Here is a 23,490-nt window from a genome sequence, read left to right as displayed (position 1 = left end):
TTGAAGATATCTAAAATAACCTGTTGATCCAGTGTTATTTAACTCTGACACTTTCTCTCATATTCCAGCCATCCATAAAGAAAGTGTTCAACTGTTTGAGAGTGTCAAGCAGCACTTACATATTTCCTCCCTTGTTTTGAAGCCAGCGTTATGGGGAGAGCCATCGGGGGACGGCATGGCTCCAGTCCTCTTATGTCTGACACACATATTCACAAGCTGCTAACTGATATCACTGATGGAGTGTATTCAGGAAAATAGGAGTCTACCACTTTATTTGGCACATGCTTTTCTTTTTGCATAATGTTTTTATGTAAAAGCGGCTACGCTTTCTCCTCTCCTTATCATTTTACAGTCTTTATCTAACAGCTGCTGCCTTTGCATCTGAGAATGAATGCCTGCTGTGATTGTGCAACATAATATGAAATGCACACATGCACATGCACGCATCCAAACAGGTTACAAACGTGTTGTTTAGTGTGTGAGGCAGCTCTTACACGCTCACTCACACATACATGGAGGCTGGTAATTATGGAAGCAGTGAGGTGATAACAAGCGCCAGCCACACGTTTGCAGCAGAGGTGTCAATGCCAACGTGCTGCCGGAAGTCACAGCCCTAGCTATCACATGCTCTCCTTCCCCTGGTGGATACCTTTACCATTAAACACAGATGTACACGCACACACGCTGACTTTAATAAGTACAAGATAATATGACCGTTTCTTGCACTAAGATACATGAACTTTACTTCTTGCACTAAGATCCATGAACTTTACTTCTTGCATCAAGATCATGCATATGTCTCCCTCTTCTTCTTCTTCCTCCTCCTCCTCCTCCTCATCTCTTTCCCTCTTTTCTTTTCCCTGTCGACATCCTCCTACTCCTCCTCGGCCCACTCCTCCTCTTCCATCTACACAATCTATGAGTCATCTGATCTGAAAGGTGAGATTCTGCGTTCAGTAGATTATTTTCATCTTGTCTTGCCACGTGAGGCTATCTTCACTTTTCTTTTGTCCTCTTTTCTTTTTTTCCTGTCTGGGCTATCATCCACCTGTCACCCAGTGACAAGCTACAAGTTGAAACCTTGTTGCTCATGACAGATTTTTTTGCAGTCTAGCATCATGTGGGAATAGGCTGCATACTTCGTGTGAGGCTCGTATGGTCCTCTGGAGTGGGAGGTGTCCATCCCTGCTTGGTGCTCATGATTGAACACTAGCTTGATCAAATTGAGCGTGCGTACGTGTGTGTGTGTGTCCCATCAATCACAGGAGGTGGTCCCAGTCATAGCAGTCTTTGTTGTCATGATAGCAACTAGCAGCAACTCATACCAGAAAACATACTGGGGATTTAAGGCATCAGAAACATATTCCATCCTCTCTGTTCTTCTTCTCCTGTTTCCCCAATCCCTTATTTCTTCATCTTGTCCTCTTCTCTCTCCCAACTTGCCTCCTGTCCTTTCCTGCTCTAGAATCAGCTCACTCTTCTTTTTCTCTTATTTTGTTTTTTCTTCCAGGTTGTGGAAACAGCAGTATGAGTGGTGACATGTACAGCGCTGGCTACCGCTCCATCACCAACATAGATTACTCCTCCGTGTGCATCAGTGCCATGAGCGCCAGACACAGCGACTGCCCAGGTATGACCTGGCATCAAATGGACGTGCGCCAGCTCTCCTTCCCTGATGCGTCCTTTGATGTCATCCTAGAGAAGGCCACGCTGGATGCCATCATGGTGGAAGAGAAAACCCCCTGGGAGGTGTCCCCTGAGACTGCCGCTTTCATTCACAAGGCTATCACAGAGGTACTGTTAAAAATCTGTGTATCTTTACTGGGGTTGAATAACAAAAACTAAGATCTTGTATTTACCAGAATAGATTTCCTTTTCCTGGAAGAAATACTTTCGGGAACTGTGTAGTTTGAGGACATGTGTGCATGTCTGCACTACAATTCAACTGTAACTAAAGTTGATCAACGTTTCAGCTGTAGCATTGTATTTGGAATTAGCTTTCATGCTACAAAGAAGTTCAGCTGGGAGCAAAGTAGATCACCAGATCTCTAAATGAAAACTACACAGGTGGTGTGGAGTACAGAGTGACATTCAACAGATGTGCACAAGAGAACAAACAGGGAACCCCCACCTCAAATCACTGAAAACACTCACAACCTGTTGCAAGCGACAAACAGTATTTTCTCTCCCTACCACAATACACAGTAATGAGCTGATAGATAGATGGATAGATAGATAGATAGATAGATAGATAGATCTTTATTGTTATTGCAAGTACAATGAAACTCCGTTTGAGCAGTTCAATTGCAGCATAAAAATATCGGATGTATGTATGGATGGATGGAATCAAACTTCATTTATGGTGATAAATCCTGTTTACTTGTTAAGAGTGATGTATTTCAAGAAAATGATAATTATAGAATCAAGGGAAAACGTTCAACTCCCATCTTCCCCTTAATTCTACCTCACATTTTTATATACAGTATTTAATATGGGTGAGGAAATTTCTCGATTATACGATGCATCGCGATGCAGACGTAGACGACCCTGCATCGATTAACAAAAGTCAAGAATCGATTATTTAAACGTTAGTTATTTAACTTGATGTTGACGGACAACAAAGGCGGAACCAAACAGTGAGGGCAGCGCAGCAGCCGGACAGTCTTATAACGCGCACACATGAGAGCTCATCTGTAGTTCATCTTTAAAAAGAAGCGACTGTAGCATTATGTGATAAAATGATGATCCAATGTGGCCTGTGGAGAGGCTGCTCTGCACTGCTGGAGACATGATAACCAACCGCACTGCACTCCGCCCTCAGTTTGGTACTAGGTCTGTTGGCTTATTTTGGTTAACTTATTTTAATATGAAGACACTTTAACATGTGTGTTGAATGTTGACATTCAGATTTTTCAAATACTTAAAAAACAAACAAACCCAGAGTTCATATTCTTATATTTATATATCATGAGGTGCCACCCCTAATATTTAACATTGTATATTTTCATTGATCTAAACCTTATCTGTCCAGTAACTCTCAAGTCCATTTAAACTCAGGTCTGTGATTAGGTTTAGATGGGTGGCTCATAGTCAGTTTGGACACTAAGGAAATGGCACCTAATTCCTAAAGAACATGCGGTTAATTCAACCTAGTTTTGTTCAGTTTTAAATATATGTAGGTGACAATAACTAGTTAAATTCCTTCTATTTGCAGGAAGCATTGTATTCAATATGTTGCAACAGTCTCTGGTAAAAAAACAAGGACACCCTAGTTCTTAACATGTCAACATGTTAACATTTATATGATATACATTTTTTGAATATGTTATTCTTTTCCCTTGTTTTCTTATGTGGTAGTATTGCACATTACAAAAAACCCACTTGAAATGCATCCATTTCACTGATCTGTCTACCTGTCAGTACTGTACAATCCAAGAGTCTCTACACACCTACAGCATGATGTGTGTTACAATAGGAGTTTATCTGTAAATGACTTCTTACTGACAGTGAAATTGGTAATAGTGGCACTTTACATTTCCACTCCATCTCCACAGCCAATCAGTTGACTTGCATGACGTTGAGTGCCCTTCAGCCGCTGACTGCAGCACTAACCGCCTCTGTGTCAATGTGACAGTGACAATGTTTTGGCCATTAGCCGTGCTTGACCTTGACACACTAAGACAAGAGAACACTACTGTCAACTGAAGTACAGCAGGTGATTCAGAGCTATGAATGAGAAAGAATTACTCATCATGCACTCCTACTGCACTGATAAATTACTTACAATTCAAAGTTTAGTTTGTAATTACAGGTGTAGTCCAGGCATTTTGCTAACTCCGGAACACAGACTGAATGCATAATTATAGTCAATGCAACAGAGGAAAAGGTCAGAACGTGTGAATCATCTTAATGGAAGCATCTAGAGAGGACTAAGTGCAACAATATTAATGCAAATTTATACAGAAAATATGATGGCCTTTTTACTGGACATTTTAAAATTGTTCTTAACTGAAAATGCAATAGTAGTTTTCAGTACAATATCTCGCTAAAATTTTAAACCAGTAGGCTACCAGCCTCATCTTTATGATAATGATGTTGATGATTATGATTTGGCATTCAGTAACTAAGTATGTTAGTGCTTAAACTATATTTTGATAACTACTTTTATCAAGCCAAAATCTTGGTTCTCTTTTCTAAAATGTGATGATTTGCTACTTTTCTTTAAAAAAAAAAAAAAAAAAAGGTAGGATTTTGGACTGTTAGGCAGACAAAACAAGCAATATGAAGGTATCCCCTAGGATCTGGGAAATTGTGGTATTTTTACTATTTTTTATGTATTAGAGACGAAACTAGGGATGCTCAATATTGACTTTTCTGCCGATATCCAATATTCTGATATTGTCCAACTCCGATAACTACCGATATATGCAACATGGCTTTCCAAAGTGCAAGACATTCCTGCCACAGGTTTAATGTCACTCCACTGATGCTCATGGTTTATGGTGGTAACGCTCAAAGAAATGTAGCAATGTGTCCGCAAGGGCAGTGAAGAAGACTGCAAGCTAGCAATGATGAATGTAAACAATGCATAACTTCTATATCTTTAAAAAAATATGAGGAAGAAAATAAATTTAGCTTAGGGATACACACTATGCATTTTGTGAAGTAGCACAAGGTACCTTTAATGAATAATAATGATACAATTGTGTTCTTTGTAGCCCTATAATCAATATAATTTCCATTATTGAGACATCACTGTGCAGTCAAAATACAGTTTTGATGATACATTGCATTTATGACTTGGTTCATTTTGATAAATGGTCATTGCTGAAGCCTGGGAAAGAAAAATCATATTTAAAGTGTCTTTTAATCTTCCCTAAAAACTCAGGTTTTAATGTTATAAGCCTAACCAGGAACAAGCTTGACTCAGGAAGAAAACAAATGTATAAACTGTCATATTGGCCAAGTTCTGAGGACAAAAGCAACACGCACAGAGCAGTAGACTTGGGTGTTTTCCTCTACCAGACGAAAGTATTAAAGAAGGATCAGTGTGTTTGGGGGACAGATGGGAGGATTTGACATCACTTCAAGAAGAAGTGAAGCAGAACTCACGAAGCAGGCCTGTTCAAAATCCATAACAGTAAGAGAGTCGAGTTCTTTCTCACTTGTTGTCACCTGCTTCACTTCACACCATTCCTTCTTCTCACTTCTTCCTCTCACTTTCTTTTCCCCTCATTTCCACTTTTGTTTCTCTCACCTGTGCGATGCTCGGGGATGTGCAGAGATGATAATGTGTGACTGTGTTCATGTTTTCTTGACTGCTTGTGTTGTACAGATACTGGTATGTACGAGGCGTATGTGATAACAGAGAAGCCACTCTTCTGCGCTGGTGTATTTTTGCTCTCTCACTGTGGCTTGTACGGGAACAGCAGTCACGATTTCAGTATATGTATGTGTGTGTTTTGCAGGAATGTGGGAGGTGGGTTCAAAACCCACTTTCATTTCTTTAAAAAAAAGAACATTTTCACGAAATGAAAAGGGGGGTGCAGACAGAAAGAGATAACAAAAGAGAAAGAAAGGTGAGAACTGCTCAGGAGATGCAGGAAAATGGCTGGAGTGGAGGAGAGAGTGATAAGAAGGGAGGAGATCCCTAAAGACCCATCTTTTGTAAAACACACACACAAGGAAGGAGGGATGGAGGAGAAAATGAGAAAGAGGAGGGCGAGGGAAATGGGGAAAGTGCATGACAGCAAAGAGGCAAGAAAAAAAAAGGAGACAGAAAACGAGACTGACAGAAAGCTAATGAGCAGTGCGCCAGTGTGAGACCGATAGAAAGAATGTAGCAAAGGAAAAAAAGGAAGAGAGGAGAGGGAGGAGAAAAGATTGAGCACAGTTTAATCAAAAACCTGATTTTCCTAACAGAAGCAATCCTGCTTAAAAAACAAAACAAAAACAAAGCAAATATACTTGTAACAATCAATGCCACTTCATGTCAGTAGATTGTTATTACGTGAGTGTAACATAATGATAAACTTTGCACACATGTATTTTTAGTATGCCAACATAATAAGGTTCAAAGGCAACAACCTGCATATTGATCCAAAAGAGTGAATGCAGCTAAAAAACATGCTCACACAGTTGCTGGTCTCTATTGAGGACACGCATGCTGTTAATAGAATCATGGTACAATAGGTAACAACAAATACAGTTTTATTATTGTTGCTGACATGCACACACACACACACGCACACACACACAAACAAAATCTCACAGTCGAGGCCGTTGCTGCACTGAGTTGTGAAATTTATTTCACAGCCTGACACGCGCTGTGAATCACTCTTACTGTTGCTATGGAGACTCTTTAGTTGGATATCATCTCAGACTAACACTTTTAATTGCTAACGTTAAGTCCCACAGGGATTAAAGTTCTCCATTGCTACGACAGATTTCGGTCATTTGAAGTCCATAGAGGCCGTTTATGAGATGAGTGGAGATCCGAGGAGAAAAAAAGAGAGCGAGATAGAGGGAAAAAGAGAATTTCCTATTCATTCATTCATCTTGTTTCCAAAAACAAAGTGGCAAAACAGATATTTTTCTGTGCAAATGATCACATTCATTAGTTAATGGGATTGTTTACAGACCAGCACAGAGTAGCTTTGCTCAACTTTAGCGAATAGTTTGAAGGGACAGGTCAAACTTTGGAATTCCACACGATAAAATAACAACAGTAAGATGTGTATTATTGTTGTTAAATGTTCAGTCAGTGAAAACAAATGAACATAAACATCTGTATTGTTTTCTGTTATATGACCAAGAGCCATTGACTCTACTCATGGATTCTCATTAATCCTCATAAGGCTACTAAAAGCAATGTGCTATTGATTGTTGTAACCTAGCCAGCAAACCATGCAACCTATGCAAAGTTCACTTTTAGCCTACAGTACCTGTCATCACGGTGATTGAAACAGCTGCAGAGAACTTTATAGGCTTCATGTAACAGCCTCTGTGGCACCAGCCCATCCTCTGATTATAACAGCCATACCTCTCGCATAGCTAGGTTTGTTTTTTTGACCCCATAATGCAACGTTTAGAAGGGCCTATGGAATAGGATCATTGTTTCATGTCTTGGAAATTAGCCTTCCTCTATATTTACCATCAAACAGGTATCAGGTATAGCCAAGCTTCAGGCATGTGGCTTCACTACAAAGTAGAAAAAGAGAAACCGACTCTAGAGACTTTTTTAAAGACAAAAACATTGTTTTCTCTTGGTATCACAATAAGATTTTAAAAAAAGTATGTGTGTACCTTTAAATGGTTGATCATTTAAAAGAGTAAAAACAGACAAGCTTTGCAAAAAAGAAAAAGTATCAGTTTCATTTCACACATTGAAAAATGGATTGCAACTGGAAAGGAAAGCTGTTAAAAAGTATCTTCACTTAAAACACTATTGGTGCTGAGTATTTAAATGTGATGGCTGCATTAGAGAAGAACAGCAATGGTTATCTGTGGAGTGGTGCTGAAATCTGATCATTTACATATTGTGGTATTTGTTTATCAGGTATCAGTAATATAAAATGTAATATGTTTCACAAATTGCAGATGGGGAATAAGACTTGGCTTGAAAAGACCAGTCCGCATGCTTGTTCAACGAGGAAATGGCTACTTTTTAATTGTCTTATACAGTAAATGTTAAAGCTTAATTTTCAGTTCTGATTAAAAAAGTAAATTAAAAAACTGGTTAATGTGAGTTTTATGGATGTACGTACATGGAGATTTTATCTCTTCCCTCATCCACTGTGTGGTCAAAGTGCAGAGTCAGCTAATGAACAGTGTCCCTGGAGGAGGTAGGGATTCAGTTTTTTAGCTCAAGGGCATTGAAGTGAAAATTTGTGATCATGCAAGGTCTGGAATTTTAGCCTAGTTTACAAGTATGGTAATTCTGCACAGTGTCAGTATATTAATGAGAGTATTTGAACTAAATCCAAGCTATTATTGTGTGCAACAGGTATAAGAATAACTTCGCCTGATTAGATAAAGCTAGGTATTTAAAACTTTGTGAGGAAGAGGATTATGAGCATTGTGGTACAGACGTTTTGTAAGGAATTAATAACGGCTTTGTTTGGGAAAATGTAAATGGAGGAGAGCTATTTCAGTCCACCACTTTAAGATAAGCCGGCTGCTGGCTTCATGGTGACCTGACCTGCCAGACCTATTCAGACTCTTTGTGGTCTGAAATCAGTCATCAGGCTTTAAATCATGGTTGAGGGGATGCTACTTTCAAAATAAACTTCATTATCAACAGGGCGTGTTAAGATGTTCGATAGTATAGATAACAGTAAGCATTGTTGTTCCACTCACAGAAGATATGTTAAAACTTGATTTCTGAGAAGTAATGAGAGAATTTGAGGTGAGATATTTAGTGATTAGATTTAAATACTTGATGTCTGATTGTTCTGATGTTTAATATATGATATGTTTTACTTTGCTGTCATTGCACTGTCAATGAGCACCTGTAGCAAACCTTTCGGTCGATGGGTCCTAGATATAGCTTCATGCACTCCACTGAGCTAATGTATTGTAAAACATATTACTGTGAACCGACCCACCCGTCATGGTGGAGAGGCTCATGTCATGACATCATCTTGAGCTAGTTTAATGCAGAGAAAGAGAGACAATCATTGACATTGATTGGTTGTCCCTGGCTCGTGCTGTGGAGAGTTCTCCCCAGCTCCATTACCGGGAAGCTTGGAAGCCTGCCGGGAAGACGACCCCAGGGGAACATTCATATTGAGACACACACATAGATGGCATAACAATCACGCACACATACATACACAAGCTTGGGTTTTTTTTCTCCGAGTTTGTGATATGTTTTATTCTATTTCTTATACTGCAGATATAACATTGAACATTCACTATGTGTGCATGTCTGCGTTTTTGTCTTCTTGTCTATCTGTGTCTGTGTTTCCATGTCGATATGTTTTCATTGCCGTTTGAACCTTTTGTGCCAGGATAAAGTGGATTACACCAATCCACTTAATTCTCTCTCTTTTCACACTCACACTCACACGCTCTCGCTCTCTCTCTCTCTCTCTCTCTCTCTCTCTCTCTCTCTCTCTCTCTCTCTCTCTCTCTCTCTCTCTCTCTCTCTCTCTCTCTCTCTCTGTCATTCTTTCCATCTCACCCTTTCTTACTTGTAAAAGTTGAAGTTTTCCGCCTTCTTAAATTCTTGACATTTTTATCATGGATTCAGTTCAATCTGCAATTTTAGTTTCAGCCTAAATCCCGCTTTAGTATACCTGTAAATGTATGTAGGGCTACAATTCAGTACATATGTTCATGTATATCTCAGGATGAATTGCTATAACTTTTGTGACTTCTCATCTGGAAGCAGGTCTTACTTTGGCTATAGCTATACTTTGCATTTACTGCTAGTAATGGATGTATAACTGGATATAGCATTGCAGGAGGGGCCCCACTCATTGCTATGAAAGTTGCTTAGTGGCACATGAAGCCAAAAAAGCTGTAAAGAAATTTCCTGGATGAAAGGATGAAGCATGCAGACACAAGAGAATAACAAATTGACACCTCAAACATATCTTTTGTATTTCTTTGCTGCAGTTTCTTGTTGTTAATCGGCCAACGTCCATGGTAATACCAATATATCTGTGACTAACTGACATCAGAGAATAATGCCAATATATCTTTACTAGTGATACTCTGATTGGATACAACTTTATTTGGATTGTCTATGTCTGAGAAAGTATCGGAAGGAAGAAGCCATCAATCCCAGCAGCCAAAGTGATGCAGCCAGTGAGTCAATAAACGTAAAAACCTGATTAATGTTGTTCGATGAAGTATATTTTTTAGTGCATATGTGTCTGTGGTTACTTTTATTAGCCATATTCCCTCCCTGTCTGGGATTTTATGAGCGTGTGCAAATGCATGCTGATTAATTTTGTATGCTTCCTTGTGTGCGTATCCCCAACTGCAGATTTGTGCATGTGTGTGTGTGTGTGTGTGTGTGTGTGTGTGTGTGCGCAGCAGAAAAGTAGAGCAGTGGAGCACACGTGATGGAGAGCGAGCATGGGTGGTTGCGCATGTGTAGGAACTTGGTGATGGGATCAAAGACGGGGTGTGCGAGTGGATCTGAGTATGCTTTCTGAGCATCTTTTTATTTTTCATGTGCACGTTTGCTTCTTGTGATGTTTTTGTGTTCAAGCACCTCTTGAACACGCCTGTGGTCTTACAAAATGCAGATGTGTTTTGTGTGTGTGCATGTGTTTACATGCACTGCATGTGTCTTTACATGTATTTTTTTGTGTATATGCATACATGCATATATGTGTGTGTGTGTTTGTGTGTGTCAGGGGATGGACTGCTGAGCAGAGGCCTCCCAGCTCTCTAGAGATTTTCCACACAGCTCTGCCTCTGGCATGATTCTCTGCACGTGCTCAGTCATACATACTCTTCCTTGCTCACATTGGCTGTTGTCCGGCCACACACACTCACACACATAACACAACCACAGTAATGCATACATGCATACTTTATATTTATTAATTTTGTGTATATCATTCACCATAGATTAGTTATGCAAAAGGTGTTGGTGTACGAGCGTTACTGTGTGCTGATGTTCCCCTAGTAGTATATGAAAATTCAAGTCGTTAGCTTGACCAAGTCTGCTTCTTTTTTGGTTTTTGGCAGGTGTGAAATGATGCATCAGTTTTTAAAAGGCATTTGTGAATAAGTAATTTTACTTTTTCACCTGTTAATGAAGACTTTAATGAGGAAAAGTGGATTTGCAAGGGAAAACTGATGTACTCTTGATCTCAGGATATGTGCATCACTAATGTAGTATTTCAAATAAAGGTTTTTTCACTCTACTACTCTTTGTCTACACATTCGTACTTGTCCTCTGTCCCAGTCTCATCCCTTGAATCTTCTTTGGACTCGTGCTCGCTCTTCTGTCTGTGGATACTTATGTTAATCCAGCGTTAAGGTTTGTCCCAGCTGTGAACGGGGATGCCCCCAGAGCCAAGCGCAATCCCTCTGTTCCCTTTTACACACTTACCCCCCTCCTCTTCCCCACTCGCTTTCAATCCCTCTTGCTTACTGTCACTCCATTAATCAGACACACACACAAACACATACAGTTTCAAGTTTACAAGACTGTCCACATGGACATAAATTATCCAGTGATGTCCTGACATGGGTTGGCAGATGCTTTTGTGTTGAACATGAGTCATTGCTAAATCTGGTAAATGTGGCTGCATGCTGTAATGCACAGATCTCATGCATTAATACGCACATGCATACACACACATTTAGTGCATAGACACACACACACTTCTCTGTGTTGCCTGTGCACCTGATTGCAGTGTCACAGATTTTCTCCCTCCTTTCACAACACATACAATAGAATCTGTAGCCAGGACAGAGATTATAATCTACAGGGACTGCCCTTAAATAGTGTGTGTGCGTGTGCGTGTGCGTGTGCGTGTGCGTGTGCGTGTGCGTGTGCGTGTGCGTGTGCGTGCAACCAATAATACCAGAGAGAGATTTAGAACATGATGGCACGGTACATATGTGAACAATACGGAGGGATATAGTTTAAAGGAGAATTTGACAGCAACAACATGACCCACACTGTAGCAGAAGTGAGGAGGAAAGTGAGGTAAATGACTGTGCAGGCTAGTCAAATATAATTTTGTATGAACCAAAATAACTGTAACTCACATAATATAAGAAAAGTTAGAACGTATTTGACAGAAACTCATAAACAGTGAACATATGATTTTCATGTACCTGAGTCGTCGCAAGAGGGCAAGCCCAAATCAAGTAAACATGTGACATGGGCACACGCACTCAGACAGAAACACACATGCAGAATGTCCTGCCCATGTCTCACCGTTGCCTAGACAACCGGTATCGACTACAGAGCACTGTTCCTATGGAAACAACGGATGCCTAAAGGAGGAAGATCATTAATTGGAATAAGAGAGTATAGGAGAACGGGATGAGGAAGACTAGAGACAAGGGACAGGGAAAGAGACAGGAGGATAATGAGGAGGGAGAGTGGAGCTGAGCAAAGGTGTGGTCAGAAGACCTGCAAAAGACAAAGCTCGTACATTTCGGGGGGGCGAGGGGGGTTACTTTATCAGTTTTTCCTTTTAGTGTATCATCTTCTTTGTCTTTCTGTTAATTGTGGCTGCCCATACAGTAGGTCTGTTTTTGTATATCCAGTTGACATCAGTTAATCACAAATTGGCAGTGAGTGAAAAGCTGGAAATCTGTTTTAAATAATAAATGAATAAATAAATGTCTGCCTCAGTAAAGTGGAGTGTAGCCCTTGAAAAAGATTGTAGACTACACAAACTTCCCAGGATGGAGGGTGATTGTGTGTTCAAGGATATTTTATTATACCTTTTTATGTTGTACAGTACAGTGGAGTACATGGACGGGAGCATAATCAGCTCCGTCTTGACTAATGAAACTAACTAACTAATGAAAGGCTTCAAAAGGTATGAGTTGTCATGCTAAGTATTCCTGTTATTTTGTCTGCACCTGCAGTTTCTGTTCTGTCATGCAGTCCTGGAGGTCATCCAAAAAAAGGGAAAAATAAGGCAGATAAGGAAAGATGGTGACCTTTCAGGTGAACTGCATCTCTGTTGTTTGTTCAGCCTTGAGTTTTGTCTCTATTTTACAGACAAAAAGCTGCCCACACTGTAAACTTTTAAAATTTGTTCATTTATATTACAGGGTGCACTGTTTTTCTTCTCTGTTTGGCTGCAGCATCTGGAAACTTCTTCGATGGATGCACACGCTCTCTCCCTCTCTGCCTCCATCCGTATCTTCCCTCGCTTTTGTTCTTCGATCACAGTGTTAGAATACAGGAGAATCGATACAGACACTTTTCTCTCATTAAGGCCTTTCAAAGTCAGAGCAGAGGGAGGGAGGCAAACTGCAATGCTTCGTGTTTATCGGTTACTGTTAAAGTTATCATTCCAGTTGGGGAGAGTTGAGGAGGTCAAGTCCACACCCCTGCAAAATCTGCCTACTGTTAAGTATGTGCTGCCTTACAGCGTCATTGTCTGACTGTGACCAGTTTAATCTGCAGTATCAGCATGCAGGGTGTCATGCACTGCGTTTGTCTGTAATTACACATTATGGAGAATGTATTCTGTCGTGCATTGTACATTAAAAGATCAACGACTGAAGCAAACATGTGGGCTTATGCTCATGAAAGTGCTATTAGTGCAGAGTGGATAGTAGAGGCAGCATTGAGGGGAGGTCATGGAAAACCGGGGGGGGGGCAGAAAAAGCATCAGTCTGACATAACAGGGTCAACCCCAGACCTGGATTTTTTTCTTTTTTCTTTTTTTCTTTTTTTCTTTACTACATTATCTGAATCTGAGAGTTGTGCATGTGGGAGAAAGCATATGTTTGTGTGTGTGTGTGTGTGTGTGCATCAGCATGTGTTCATGCATGTGCTGGCAGAGTGAAGCTTTGGTGTGTGTTTGTATGTTTCTGGACAGATAACCCAGCCAACTGTGAAATCAACCTCCCTGCACACAGCAGATCAATCGAGCCTGCAGTTGGGTCACTTTCTGTCCTCTACTGCACTGACAGTTTTCTCACTGTCCAATGAAAGCTGCTCCAGGTGGATGACTGAGACTTGTGATCTTCTGTCCTTCTGCACTCCAGTCCTAACAGACATACCTAAGACTTGTAAAAAACAGCTTCTTTTTGCTGGCAAAAGTCTGCACAACATAAAGCTAGTTCGAGTGATCTCAAGTGACCAAAATGACCTCCTCACTTTCGATCTAATGGACAGAGCAAACCGCTAAGGTAATAGCTATTTGCTGCTTAACAGAGTAGATGAAGCAGGAACAGGGCACTGATTTGGACTCTCGAGGCTTAACCCTCTTGCCAGAAATAGACCTGCTTCCTGTAGGTACAAACAGATCATGTAACTCATGACAAGGCCGTGGAGAAATCCCCTCCAGGCTCTGATATCTGACTTATTACATTTATTACTGTTCCTGGTATCACATATTGTTAGTTATACAAGGTTGTTGTTTTTCTCAACTTAGATGAATAATGTTTCCTCTAGGTTTGTTGTGTGTGGTTGTGGAGGTGGAGTTAATTTTGATTCACATTTCATTCAAGGGCACCAGGATCACTTTTAGTAGGTGTTGCAGAGGATTTTTGGGGGATATTTAATCCACAAAATATGTACATTGGGTAGAGTGGCAGGTCTCCATCTGTTGTCATGTTTTCATGTTTGTAGCTAGTGAGAGAAGGAGAGAAAGTGAAAGCAAGGAAGAGACCCTCTGGCCACTCCTACTCTCCGTAATCATCTACAGTACACTGTGTTTTGATGCAGCTGAATTTGCAATATAGTTGCTCTCATGTATTCCCTTTTCTCTGCTTCTGTTGTCAGATGTTATACTGCCAACGAGCAGTTATAAAAAGCATCATTTACGATCATGGCTTTATTGACATTTAGTATGAGTAATCGCAGATAATGTTAGAGGCAACAAAAGGTTGTCATATTTCGTTACAGACAATAAGCATCTGTAGCCACATCTTAATCATCTATTTGTGCTTTACGAGCCCAAAAACAATGTTGGCAGGAAAAGTCTAAATCATGTTCTGAATGTGACTGCTGAAGAACGGACACACTGCCTCTGAAACCTTTCCAGTTAATACTGAAGCCATTACGGAGCTGTCCTCTGAACTACCTCTAACTTCTCTCAGACTTAAGAGCTACTTTTATCACTAAAGTCCTCTCATGATTCTGCCAGTTAGGAACTCCTTTTAGCATAAGGATGTTTTTGTGAATATGGCCCCTAAGTTTGTGCCAGGAACTGCCTCATGGGATCATGAATTATGACCTTTTATTATACTTCCTACTAATAAATTTACATCCCAACCGATAGTGCCTGATTGTATGCACAAGCTGAAACTGTGTAATCTGCTCCAGGGAACAGGGGGAAATTTGAATACCTTAAGAGAAGTGGCAATGGTAAGATGAGGCCAAATATAATCCATGATCATATTTGTTCACCTTTGCTCTATCTGGGCCAGACAGGAAAAGCTTTTGATGTGTTTTTGTTTAACCTAAATGTGTAGACCGACATTCCAGCACAGTGTGTCACTGATTTCTGCTCTTTTGGGCTCAATAATCCGACCTGAACCCTTTAACCTCTAAACACTGCCTGCTTACATATGATGGCGTTGTTACTAAAATAAGTGCAGCCCTTGCTTCACTTTTCCACATTCCTCATAATTAAAATTCTCTTCTTGTTAGTGTATTCAAATTCTCTCCTCATCTGTTTCAAACATGGCTCATAGCTCATCTCCAGGTTTCTCGCTGTGTATCTTTTCATTTTCATCTCATTTATTGAGGTTAAATCCATCATCTTTTCTTTTTTTGAAGCTTTCTATCACCTCTCATTTGCCTTTAATCTTATCCATCTTCCCTTCTGTCTTCTCTTTCTCCCATCCCCCTCACCATTGCTGTATGGCATGTACCCTCCACTCCAGGCCAAAGCACACTGCCAGATGTGCAGGGATCCCACCACTGAACAGCTGGCTACTACTGCTGGAGACACACACAAATCCACATGTGCTTGATCAGACATACATTAAAACATTGCACAGACATAAATGAACATGTTCAGGCACACTCATGACATGGATGTAACCCTGTGCAATCCAGGGTCACAGCTCCAGATGTGTAGACAGTTGTTTGCTGGATGTCCTCGCAGTTTTTTTTGTGTCGAGAGGACTCTGGTCTGAGGAGCTTGTCTTTGAGTCTGACAATGCAGCTTCACACTAAACTGCTTCCTGACAACCTCCAGATAATTATACATTTATTTAACTGACACCTCCTAACACGGTAGCTGCCAGCGGCTGTCAGCAGGCTTTTAGCAGACACTGTACTTCACACACACATATTGTATATGTGAAAAAAATGCTATTATAGTTTCTGTCTGCCAACAGTGAATAAATGCGTAAATGTTGTAATGTCTGCTATCATCAACAGTCTTCATTTGAACAAAGAAAAGTGATGTATCTGTATTGGTCATTCAAATGATTTTGCTATTAATTTCATATTTTAAATTTATTGTATGCCAAGGTGTCATTAACTCATCTCAATGTCTCCTTGTACAGATGTCTGGCTTACACTTTTACATCATAAAAATCACTTCACTTTAATGAGGTTATCACTACTTTATGAACACTTTTTATAGACATTTAATGTAGATAAGAATATAAAACCACAGTGTCATCAGATCACAAAGGTGAAGATAGATCTGTTTGCTATAACCTGCACACAGAGATGTTCAGTGTTACTCCGGTTTTCTGTTTCAGGGGTACAGTAGTTGTGGGTTGTGTGTTTCATGGAACAGAAGTTGAGTTGTGTAATACTCACAATCAGTTAATTAAATCGCCTCCTTCTGCACCGTCAGACTGATGTCATTGCAAACCTTTTATCCAGTTTGGAACTGTTATGCCTGAAGCAAATTGTGACAATTCATAGGGTACATTTACCTCATTTCCCTTTCTTACTCATCAGGTTTGGCCAAGACCAACAGAATGATGAGTCTTCTATAGTGAAACAGCCACGCTGATCACATCAATGTCAGGAGAATCTCACAGTTTGCAAACTTCAGTTATTCTGAATCAGGAACTCCAAAGTTAAAAGGCTGCAACTGTTCAGTGTCACATTTTTCAGGTTGTATCTATGGGCTGTAAACATCAATTAGGCTGCCACTAAAAACTTAAGAGTGTCTGGTTTCTCTGGCACCAAAAGCAGATCTAAATTGAATCTGATATACAGTCATTCAGAACTTTTGTTACTCACATAAATCGATCAATCAAAATCAATAAACTTGTTGTGATGAGCTTTGAAAATGATACATTAGGTAACTGTCCTCACAGCATTTTTGCTTTAACGTTAAATATGTATGTGTTGCTTCAAATTTAATGAATAGCAACTGTACCAAAATGAAGAAGGCAACATTACGTAAATGTTTTTTGTTGGGTTTTTTAAGTGAGGGGGTGTATGTTTCTGCTTTGTGTGTATAAAGTGAATTACTTGCTTCCTGTTTGCACATATTTCCGATCAGCTTTGTTTATGTTTCAAACACTTGTGTTTGTGTAGCAGCCATAATGTAGAAAGTTCAACTGAGCTCTGTGGTGCAGTTTGTCAGAGTGTTTAAGTGAATAAAACGGAGTCTTTTTGAATAAGTATACATCTGAATGTGTATGTGTGCATGTATCCATCTGTCCTATAGTGCTCCCTGCCAGTTGCTGCCCATATTGTCTGTCAGTGACTGTAGTACACAACATGCTCCAAGGCTCTCTCTGTGACAGCAGTTAAATAGACTAACCCAGCAGGCTGCAGTCCAACTTCAGCCAGGGAAAGATTAGAGAGCTGAGATGGAGATGAGTAGGGGGTGGGTGGTTGTACGTGAGGAGACATTACGGGAAATCAAATATAGTCCAAAGGCTGGCTAGCCTGTAATTTCTGGGAAACAGCTTTTTTAGGGGACATCTGCAAATGAGTGTGTTACAGGCTTTGGATTTACCTGCCGGCAGTCAGGTTATGCCTGGTTATTTTCTCAGTAACAAACAAATTAAGTTGTTTGCCACTTTCTTCTCTTACTCATATTATTTGTGACTGAGTGCGTGTTTGTGTTTGAATGACCATTGGTTATTTCCTTGAAAAAGGTTATATAACCTCCCACGGTGAACTGACACTTGATTCACACATCAAAACATGCATGAAAGCACACACACAAACTCTTGTTCTTTTCTTACGAGGACTCATTTTTATTCTTTTGCTGACCTTAAACCGTCAGACCTGCATGCACAACACTACAGCTACACTAATCGTGATTCTCACCTAGACCCTCAGTCCTTAAATATTCCCATGAACAAATGCGTCAAATGAAAAATGTTCTCTGAAACTCTGAAATTCAAATTGGTCCACACAAAGATGAAAGACTAGAACACACAAAGAGGGAGTGTAAGTCTGTGTTTGGCTGTGGTGCCAGCCGTCAGCCATTACAGTTGTTATGTAATGTTTGCTATATACAGCCAACAAACAAGGAAGATGAATGTCAATGAGGCGGATCCCTCCTTTTTTCCAGTGTTCATGATCATCTTTATTATAACACACTTGAATGCCCAAAAATCCCACACTTTTAATACAGGCTTTAACCAGCCAGCATCAGAGGAGGTAGTTTAGAGTTACTTAAGTTCTGATGACAAGTGTTAGCATGTAGGTACTGTATGAATGCTTGGATAGTAATTGAGGGGTACACTTGAATCACATTCGAGCCCCTCTTCATTACTTTCTTTCCAATTTCTTCATATTTTCTCTTTCCTCTTTCCCCCTGTTTTTTTATTTTTTACTCCTCTCCCTTCTATCTTCACCTCCCTCTGCCTCTCCGGCAACAAAATCTCCACCACCCTAACTCCTGAGTCTGTTCCAGGGCCTGTTTCCATAGCAACAAGTTACCATGGAAACTAGGTGACAGTGCAGTGCATCCCATCCTCCTAGCGCCGGAGAGAGGTGTTTGAGATGGGAAAGTTGCTTTTTTTTTTAATTTTTTGGTCTGTCTGTCTCCACTTACTTAACTCTATTCTCTTTGTGAAATATGTTAATTAATTACATTCATGCAATTTTTGAATAAGCTCTAACAGAGTATTTCAGACATTTTAAGCAGCCTCCATCCTCCATCCTATTAAGAGGCTTCACATGTTTAGGTTGCAGCTTTAAATCCAATAGCTTTAACATACATCCTAAATCTGGATTAAAACAGTGTTAGTGGCAACGTGATTCAGTTTTGTTGCTTGACCTGAAACTCAAATACTGTATATTGACCCACTTGGAGGATGTGTTTATGTATAATCTGATATTTTCATTTTTTCCTCCTCTCTGTCTCTCTCTCCCATCCTATGAAATCTTCAATTTTACATCCCCCTGAGCCTTTGCATTGTGTACAAAGAGATATTCAAAGGCTTGAAATAACTGTACCACTTTCCAAATGATGCAATTATACAGAAACAGCAAAAAATGGACCCGGCTTTTATGTCGTTTCAAATTTAGAAATAGATGAGAAGAAAGAGATAACAGCAGAGTGCTCAGAAGACAAAGCTACTCACGTGTAAAGGGAGGGAGGGAGGGAGGGGGCTGTTTTTGGTGTCTTACATATACAGAACAGTTAAAACACAGAAGAGTGCCTCCACTTGGCGGACACCCCTTGAGGACTACTGTATGTGGTCAGTTTGTTCTGACCCATACAGTATGGAGATGAATATGTGGCATATTTTGGAACAGCTCAGCAGTTTGAGTGTCCCTCTCTGTCTGTCTGTGGGTTTTATGTGTTGCCAGATTGTTGCTTCAGTACTTAATTATAAAAAACAACAGCCTGGGGGCACGTTGAATTTTCACAAAACAATCACAGCTTCTTGAGTGCTCATCCAGCACTCGATCAGATGAAGAGAAATGTGGAAGAGTGTGGAAGGAATGACACATAAGCTAGAAACAGCAAACAGAAGGTGTGACAGAGTGATGGAGTGACTAGAATACACCTGCTGCTGAGGTGATACGAGTCGCTGCTACTACCAAAATCATGTTTTTATGTTGATGTATTTAAATGTACTATCTTGCAAAATTATGCACACCAATCCTGACAAATGAGTCACCTGACTATTCAGTCAAACACATGTCAGAACTGCATGAAAATCCTGCATAAGACATAGCATGAAAAGTTTATCTAATTTTTCTCAGTTAAAGTTGTACTTAATTGAGGATCTGAGGGGACCTAAGTGGGCGAGCTTCTGCCCACTCCAATGCTGTAGCCGACCTGGTTTGGAGCACATGATTAGATGCTGCTATTGCATATTCTGCCTGCAGGATCGACTGCTGCCACAAAAATAGCTCACAAATAATAGCAACCGTTCACCAGTACTAAGCGCAATGCAGGAGACTACTGAATTGAGTTGAATTGGATGTAACATTTTAAGGTTGGACAAGCAGGTCACAGCAGTGAGCATTTGACTGTTTATTCACTGGATGGGCCAGAAACACTCAAAAGAATTAGTTGGATTTAGTTTTTCGAGGCATTTTTAGACAGTCAGCTCGTCAGCTCTTGATGATTTTTAGAGTAGGTACAGGCTTTGATGTACAACGTTACACTCTCGAGCTTTGATGCTGGTGGCAAGATGCAAAGGGATTTGTTCAGTCCCCTTTGGGATTAGCTCAGGGGAAAGCACTCTTGATGTTGTTTGTCATTACTGTCCATAGAAATCAGGCTATCATGCAAACTGTGAAAATATGTAGTCAACTTTACTGAAGTCAAATGTACTCAAAACATATATATGACAACGTGATACAAGCGTTCTTCTCCTGAAGGATCTGACTAGTGGTTTTGTTTAAGCACGTTAACTGCAGTGTATGCATGCTTTATGTTCATGCTGTTCCTCAAAGTGTAATATAACTGTAATATCATTCATTGTTTTACTTTCTAGACACAATTCCCATTCATATTAATCAAATATCATGATGGCCAGACAGACATTAAGTAGTCATTGGATGGTAGTAGAGGTGGGAGCTAATGCAATATACTGTAATCTCTGTTATCACATTATACCCTTAGACAAGCCCCGTCATCTGTACATAATCAGAATACTTCTTCTCACAAACATTGCTCACCTAACTCAAATCAACCAACATCTTGCACCGTCAGTCCTGATGCTGAACAACAGTTGAGGACTTCCTCTGGCTGTTAAATTTGGATTAAAGCCTCATTGCTGGTGACTCAGTCCCACTTCATTCACTTCAACATCAACTACAGTTACTGCTACTCTCTTCACTGTGGGAGTCCAGTCAAAAAAAGGTGGAAGTAAGAAAACACTTCAGAGCTGTGATAGCCCAACAGTCTGTCAGTCGATCAGTGTAGGCACGATATGAATAATCATCCCAGACTCCCTCAATGACACCAGCACAGTGTGATTTGTACTAAAGCTGCCCCGCTGTCCCTTGAACCATAAGAATTTGGGTTGTACTGTATGGTTTGACATTGCCAGGAGAGCTATCAGTAAGAGGTGTCAGAATGGAGCCAACTCTCTTTTGGAGTCTCTCACCCTCCAGGAAATGTTGTTTGCCTCGGGGCAGACTCTGTTTGCTGACTTGCTCATTGGCCACACGCCAGGTACAGTACATCTCACTACAACAACAGTATTGACAGAGAGTACCTGCTAATTGGTATTATATGGTTTTGTTGGCTTTTGCATTGTCGGGGGTAGGGGGTGGGGGGGGGGATTTCAGTGCAAATTTCTATAGCCTGTGAACTAGTGTGTTAAATGGGGTACATATCTTAACATCTAATTGAAATCACATGAATCATTCTTGTTTGCAGTCAAAAATTATCCTTTGGGGAGATGTCAGAAATGCTCCTTTTTGTCTTAGCTAGCTGTGTGGCATGTTGGAGGCTTGTTTGATTGACATTAGCTGGCAGGCTAGCATTGTACAGAACAGAATCAATTTAAGCAAACTGTGTTGGCTACAAGACAGGTGATGTGTTGTTAACAGTGATTTTGAAGAGCAATTACCAAACCAGCATCTAATATAGAACCAAAGTGACATTTGTTGGTACATAAAGTCCTCTTTGATGTGCTGCAGCTGAGCAGCTAATTAGCTATCTAGCCTGATGTTAGCACTACACTTTTCCCCGATGAATGTTCGTTTGGTGGCTCATTCAACAAGCTACGATGCAGTACAAGACAGGCATTCATGGTTGTAGGTTAGATAAGAAGGAGGCTAATCTAGGTTGTTGTGTAGCAGGATGTTATCAGGCTCAGTGTGACCATCTGCTCTGCCTATTAACAAATGCCACGTTATTGCTGTATGCAAGATTTGATTTGCTGTATTGAAATAAGGACTTCCCGCTTGCAGTGGATTGCGGAACAATATTTAAACAAAATAATGTAGAACTAAGGGGCACCATCATGACATCCAATATTGACTTCTTTTTCTCATATGAGAACACAAGAAACGTGATTTATAGCGCAGTTCGTATGCTGTAGTAAACAAAACTTATTTTCACTTGGACAAGCTACAAGGAAATAATCACTGTGAGGAAAATAAAATGAAATATTAAATAACACTCCCATTTAGCTGACTGATTAGAGCTCCACACAGGTTGAAGTTGGGTGGAACTCTGCTGACAATTAAGTGAAAAAAAAAATCGCATATACCAATAAGAATGATAATAAAGCAGTTGTCTTGCCATACTAAGTTTAACAGAAGTAAAAGGCGATAGAGAAAGGGAAGAGGTCTAATGAGGAAACAACTGTGTGGGTGCAGTGTGAAGTAACGTTTAAAATAAAAATCAGTGGCCTATCTCTTCAGCTCTACATTTAAAAAAAGATTATTTCCAACATACACAAATATGCACTTAAACAGACAAGCACAAAACATAATCACACATCACAGTTAAAACTCTCCACCTATGCCAACCACCATTTTCTGCTCCTCTTCCTCTCTCTCTCTCTCTCTGCAGTCATCAAAGCTTTAATGTGGATCCAGTAGTTCCTCTCCTCCCTCACACACAGTACAGTCACAGTACACTGGGCTCGAACCCATCACTTGTTCCCCTGAGTCTGCAGCTATGACTGCCTGACTGTGAAGGCTCTAACACTTGCCTGGTGTTCTTACTGTATAATGAGATGGTAGCAGCGTAGTTAAAGAACAGTCTTATGATCGGGTATTTAATGAGTCTTGGTCTGGCTTTGTGTGAAGAGCTGCTAGCTCTAGAATACATTTTAAAAAATATATATAGTTCTGTCAATTGTAGCATTAAAAAAGCACTACTGTCTTTTTCTTGGTCCAGACAGAGTTGAGACATTATTGCAGTGTCAGGGACAATTTTGAGATTTAAAGACAACCTGAGACTTACCCTAGACCGTTATACAGTTTGGGCGGTTAGGGTACAGTATATTCTATGGTATTGCTAAATGTTAACAATTGAATGTACATTTTTCCTTAATTGAGAGATACCAGCAACTTGCTTGTTTTAAATTAAATCATGAATATTTTACATAACTGTCTTGCAAACTATATTGTAGTGTTTTAGATGTTACAATGCCACTCTCCAGGTAATCACTGCTTTCCATTTATTTCAGTTCAGCATCAAAATCAAATTGAGACTTTTAAAATTGGTCTGCCTTTTCAGCTGCATTATCATGCAACAGTAAAGGAAAACATCAGAAATCAAGCCCACATGAAATTTAAATGCTATTATGGCATATTAAAGCCACAGATATGGTTTTTCCTGTATGATGATTTTTGTTTTAATGCTTAAATATTTAAACAATTACTTCAATTATAGTTATTGATTGAAATTTGTCGAGTTCTCATTACTGTAAAGGTCAAATGTCATGAAAAATAGTCACAGCCACTAGCAA

General features: G+C 40.0%; 1 protein-coding gene across 1 annotated transcript in view; it reads left to right on the top strand.

Annotated features, from left to right (window-relative positions):
• ece2a (endothelin converting enzyme 2a) overlaps positions 1 to 23,490 on the top strand; it is a 69,374-nt gene that overhangs the window by 33,494 nt on the left and 12,390 nt on the right. The window contains exon 3 of the mRNA XM_053329336.1: positions 1,511 to 1,794. Coding sequence (XP_053185311.1) covers positions 1,511 to 1,794 — 284 coding nt within the window. The remainder of the gene's footprint in view (positions 1 to 1,510; positions 1,795 to 23,490) is intronic.

This window comes from Scomber japonicus, chromosome 12 (assembly GCF_027409825.1).
Source record: "Scomber japonicus isolate fScoJap1 chromosome 12, fScoJap1.pri, whole genome shotgun sequence".
NCBI classification, from domain to species: Eukaryota; Metazoa; Chordata; class Actinopteri; order Scombriformes; family Scombridae; genus Scomber; species Scomber japonicus.
The sequence above is the reverse complement of the archived record's forward strand: the minus strand, read 5'-3'. Positions and strand labels throughout refer to the sequence as shown.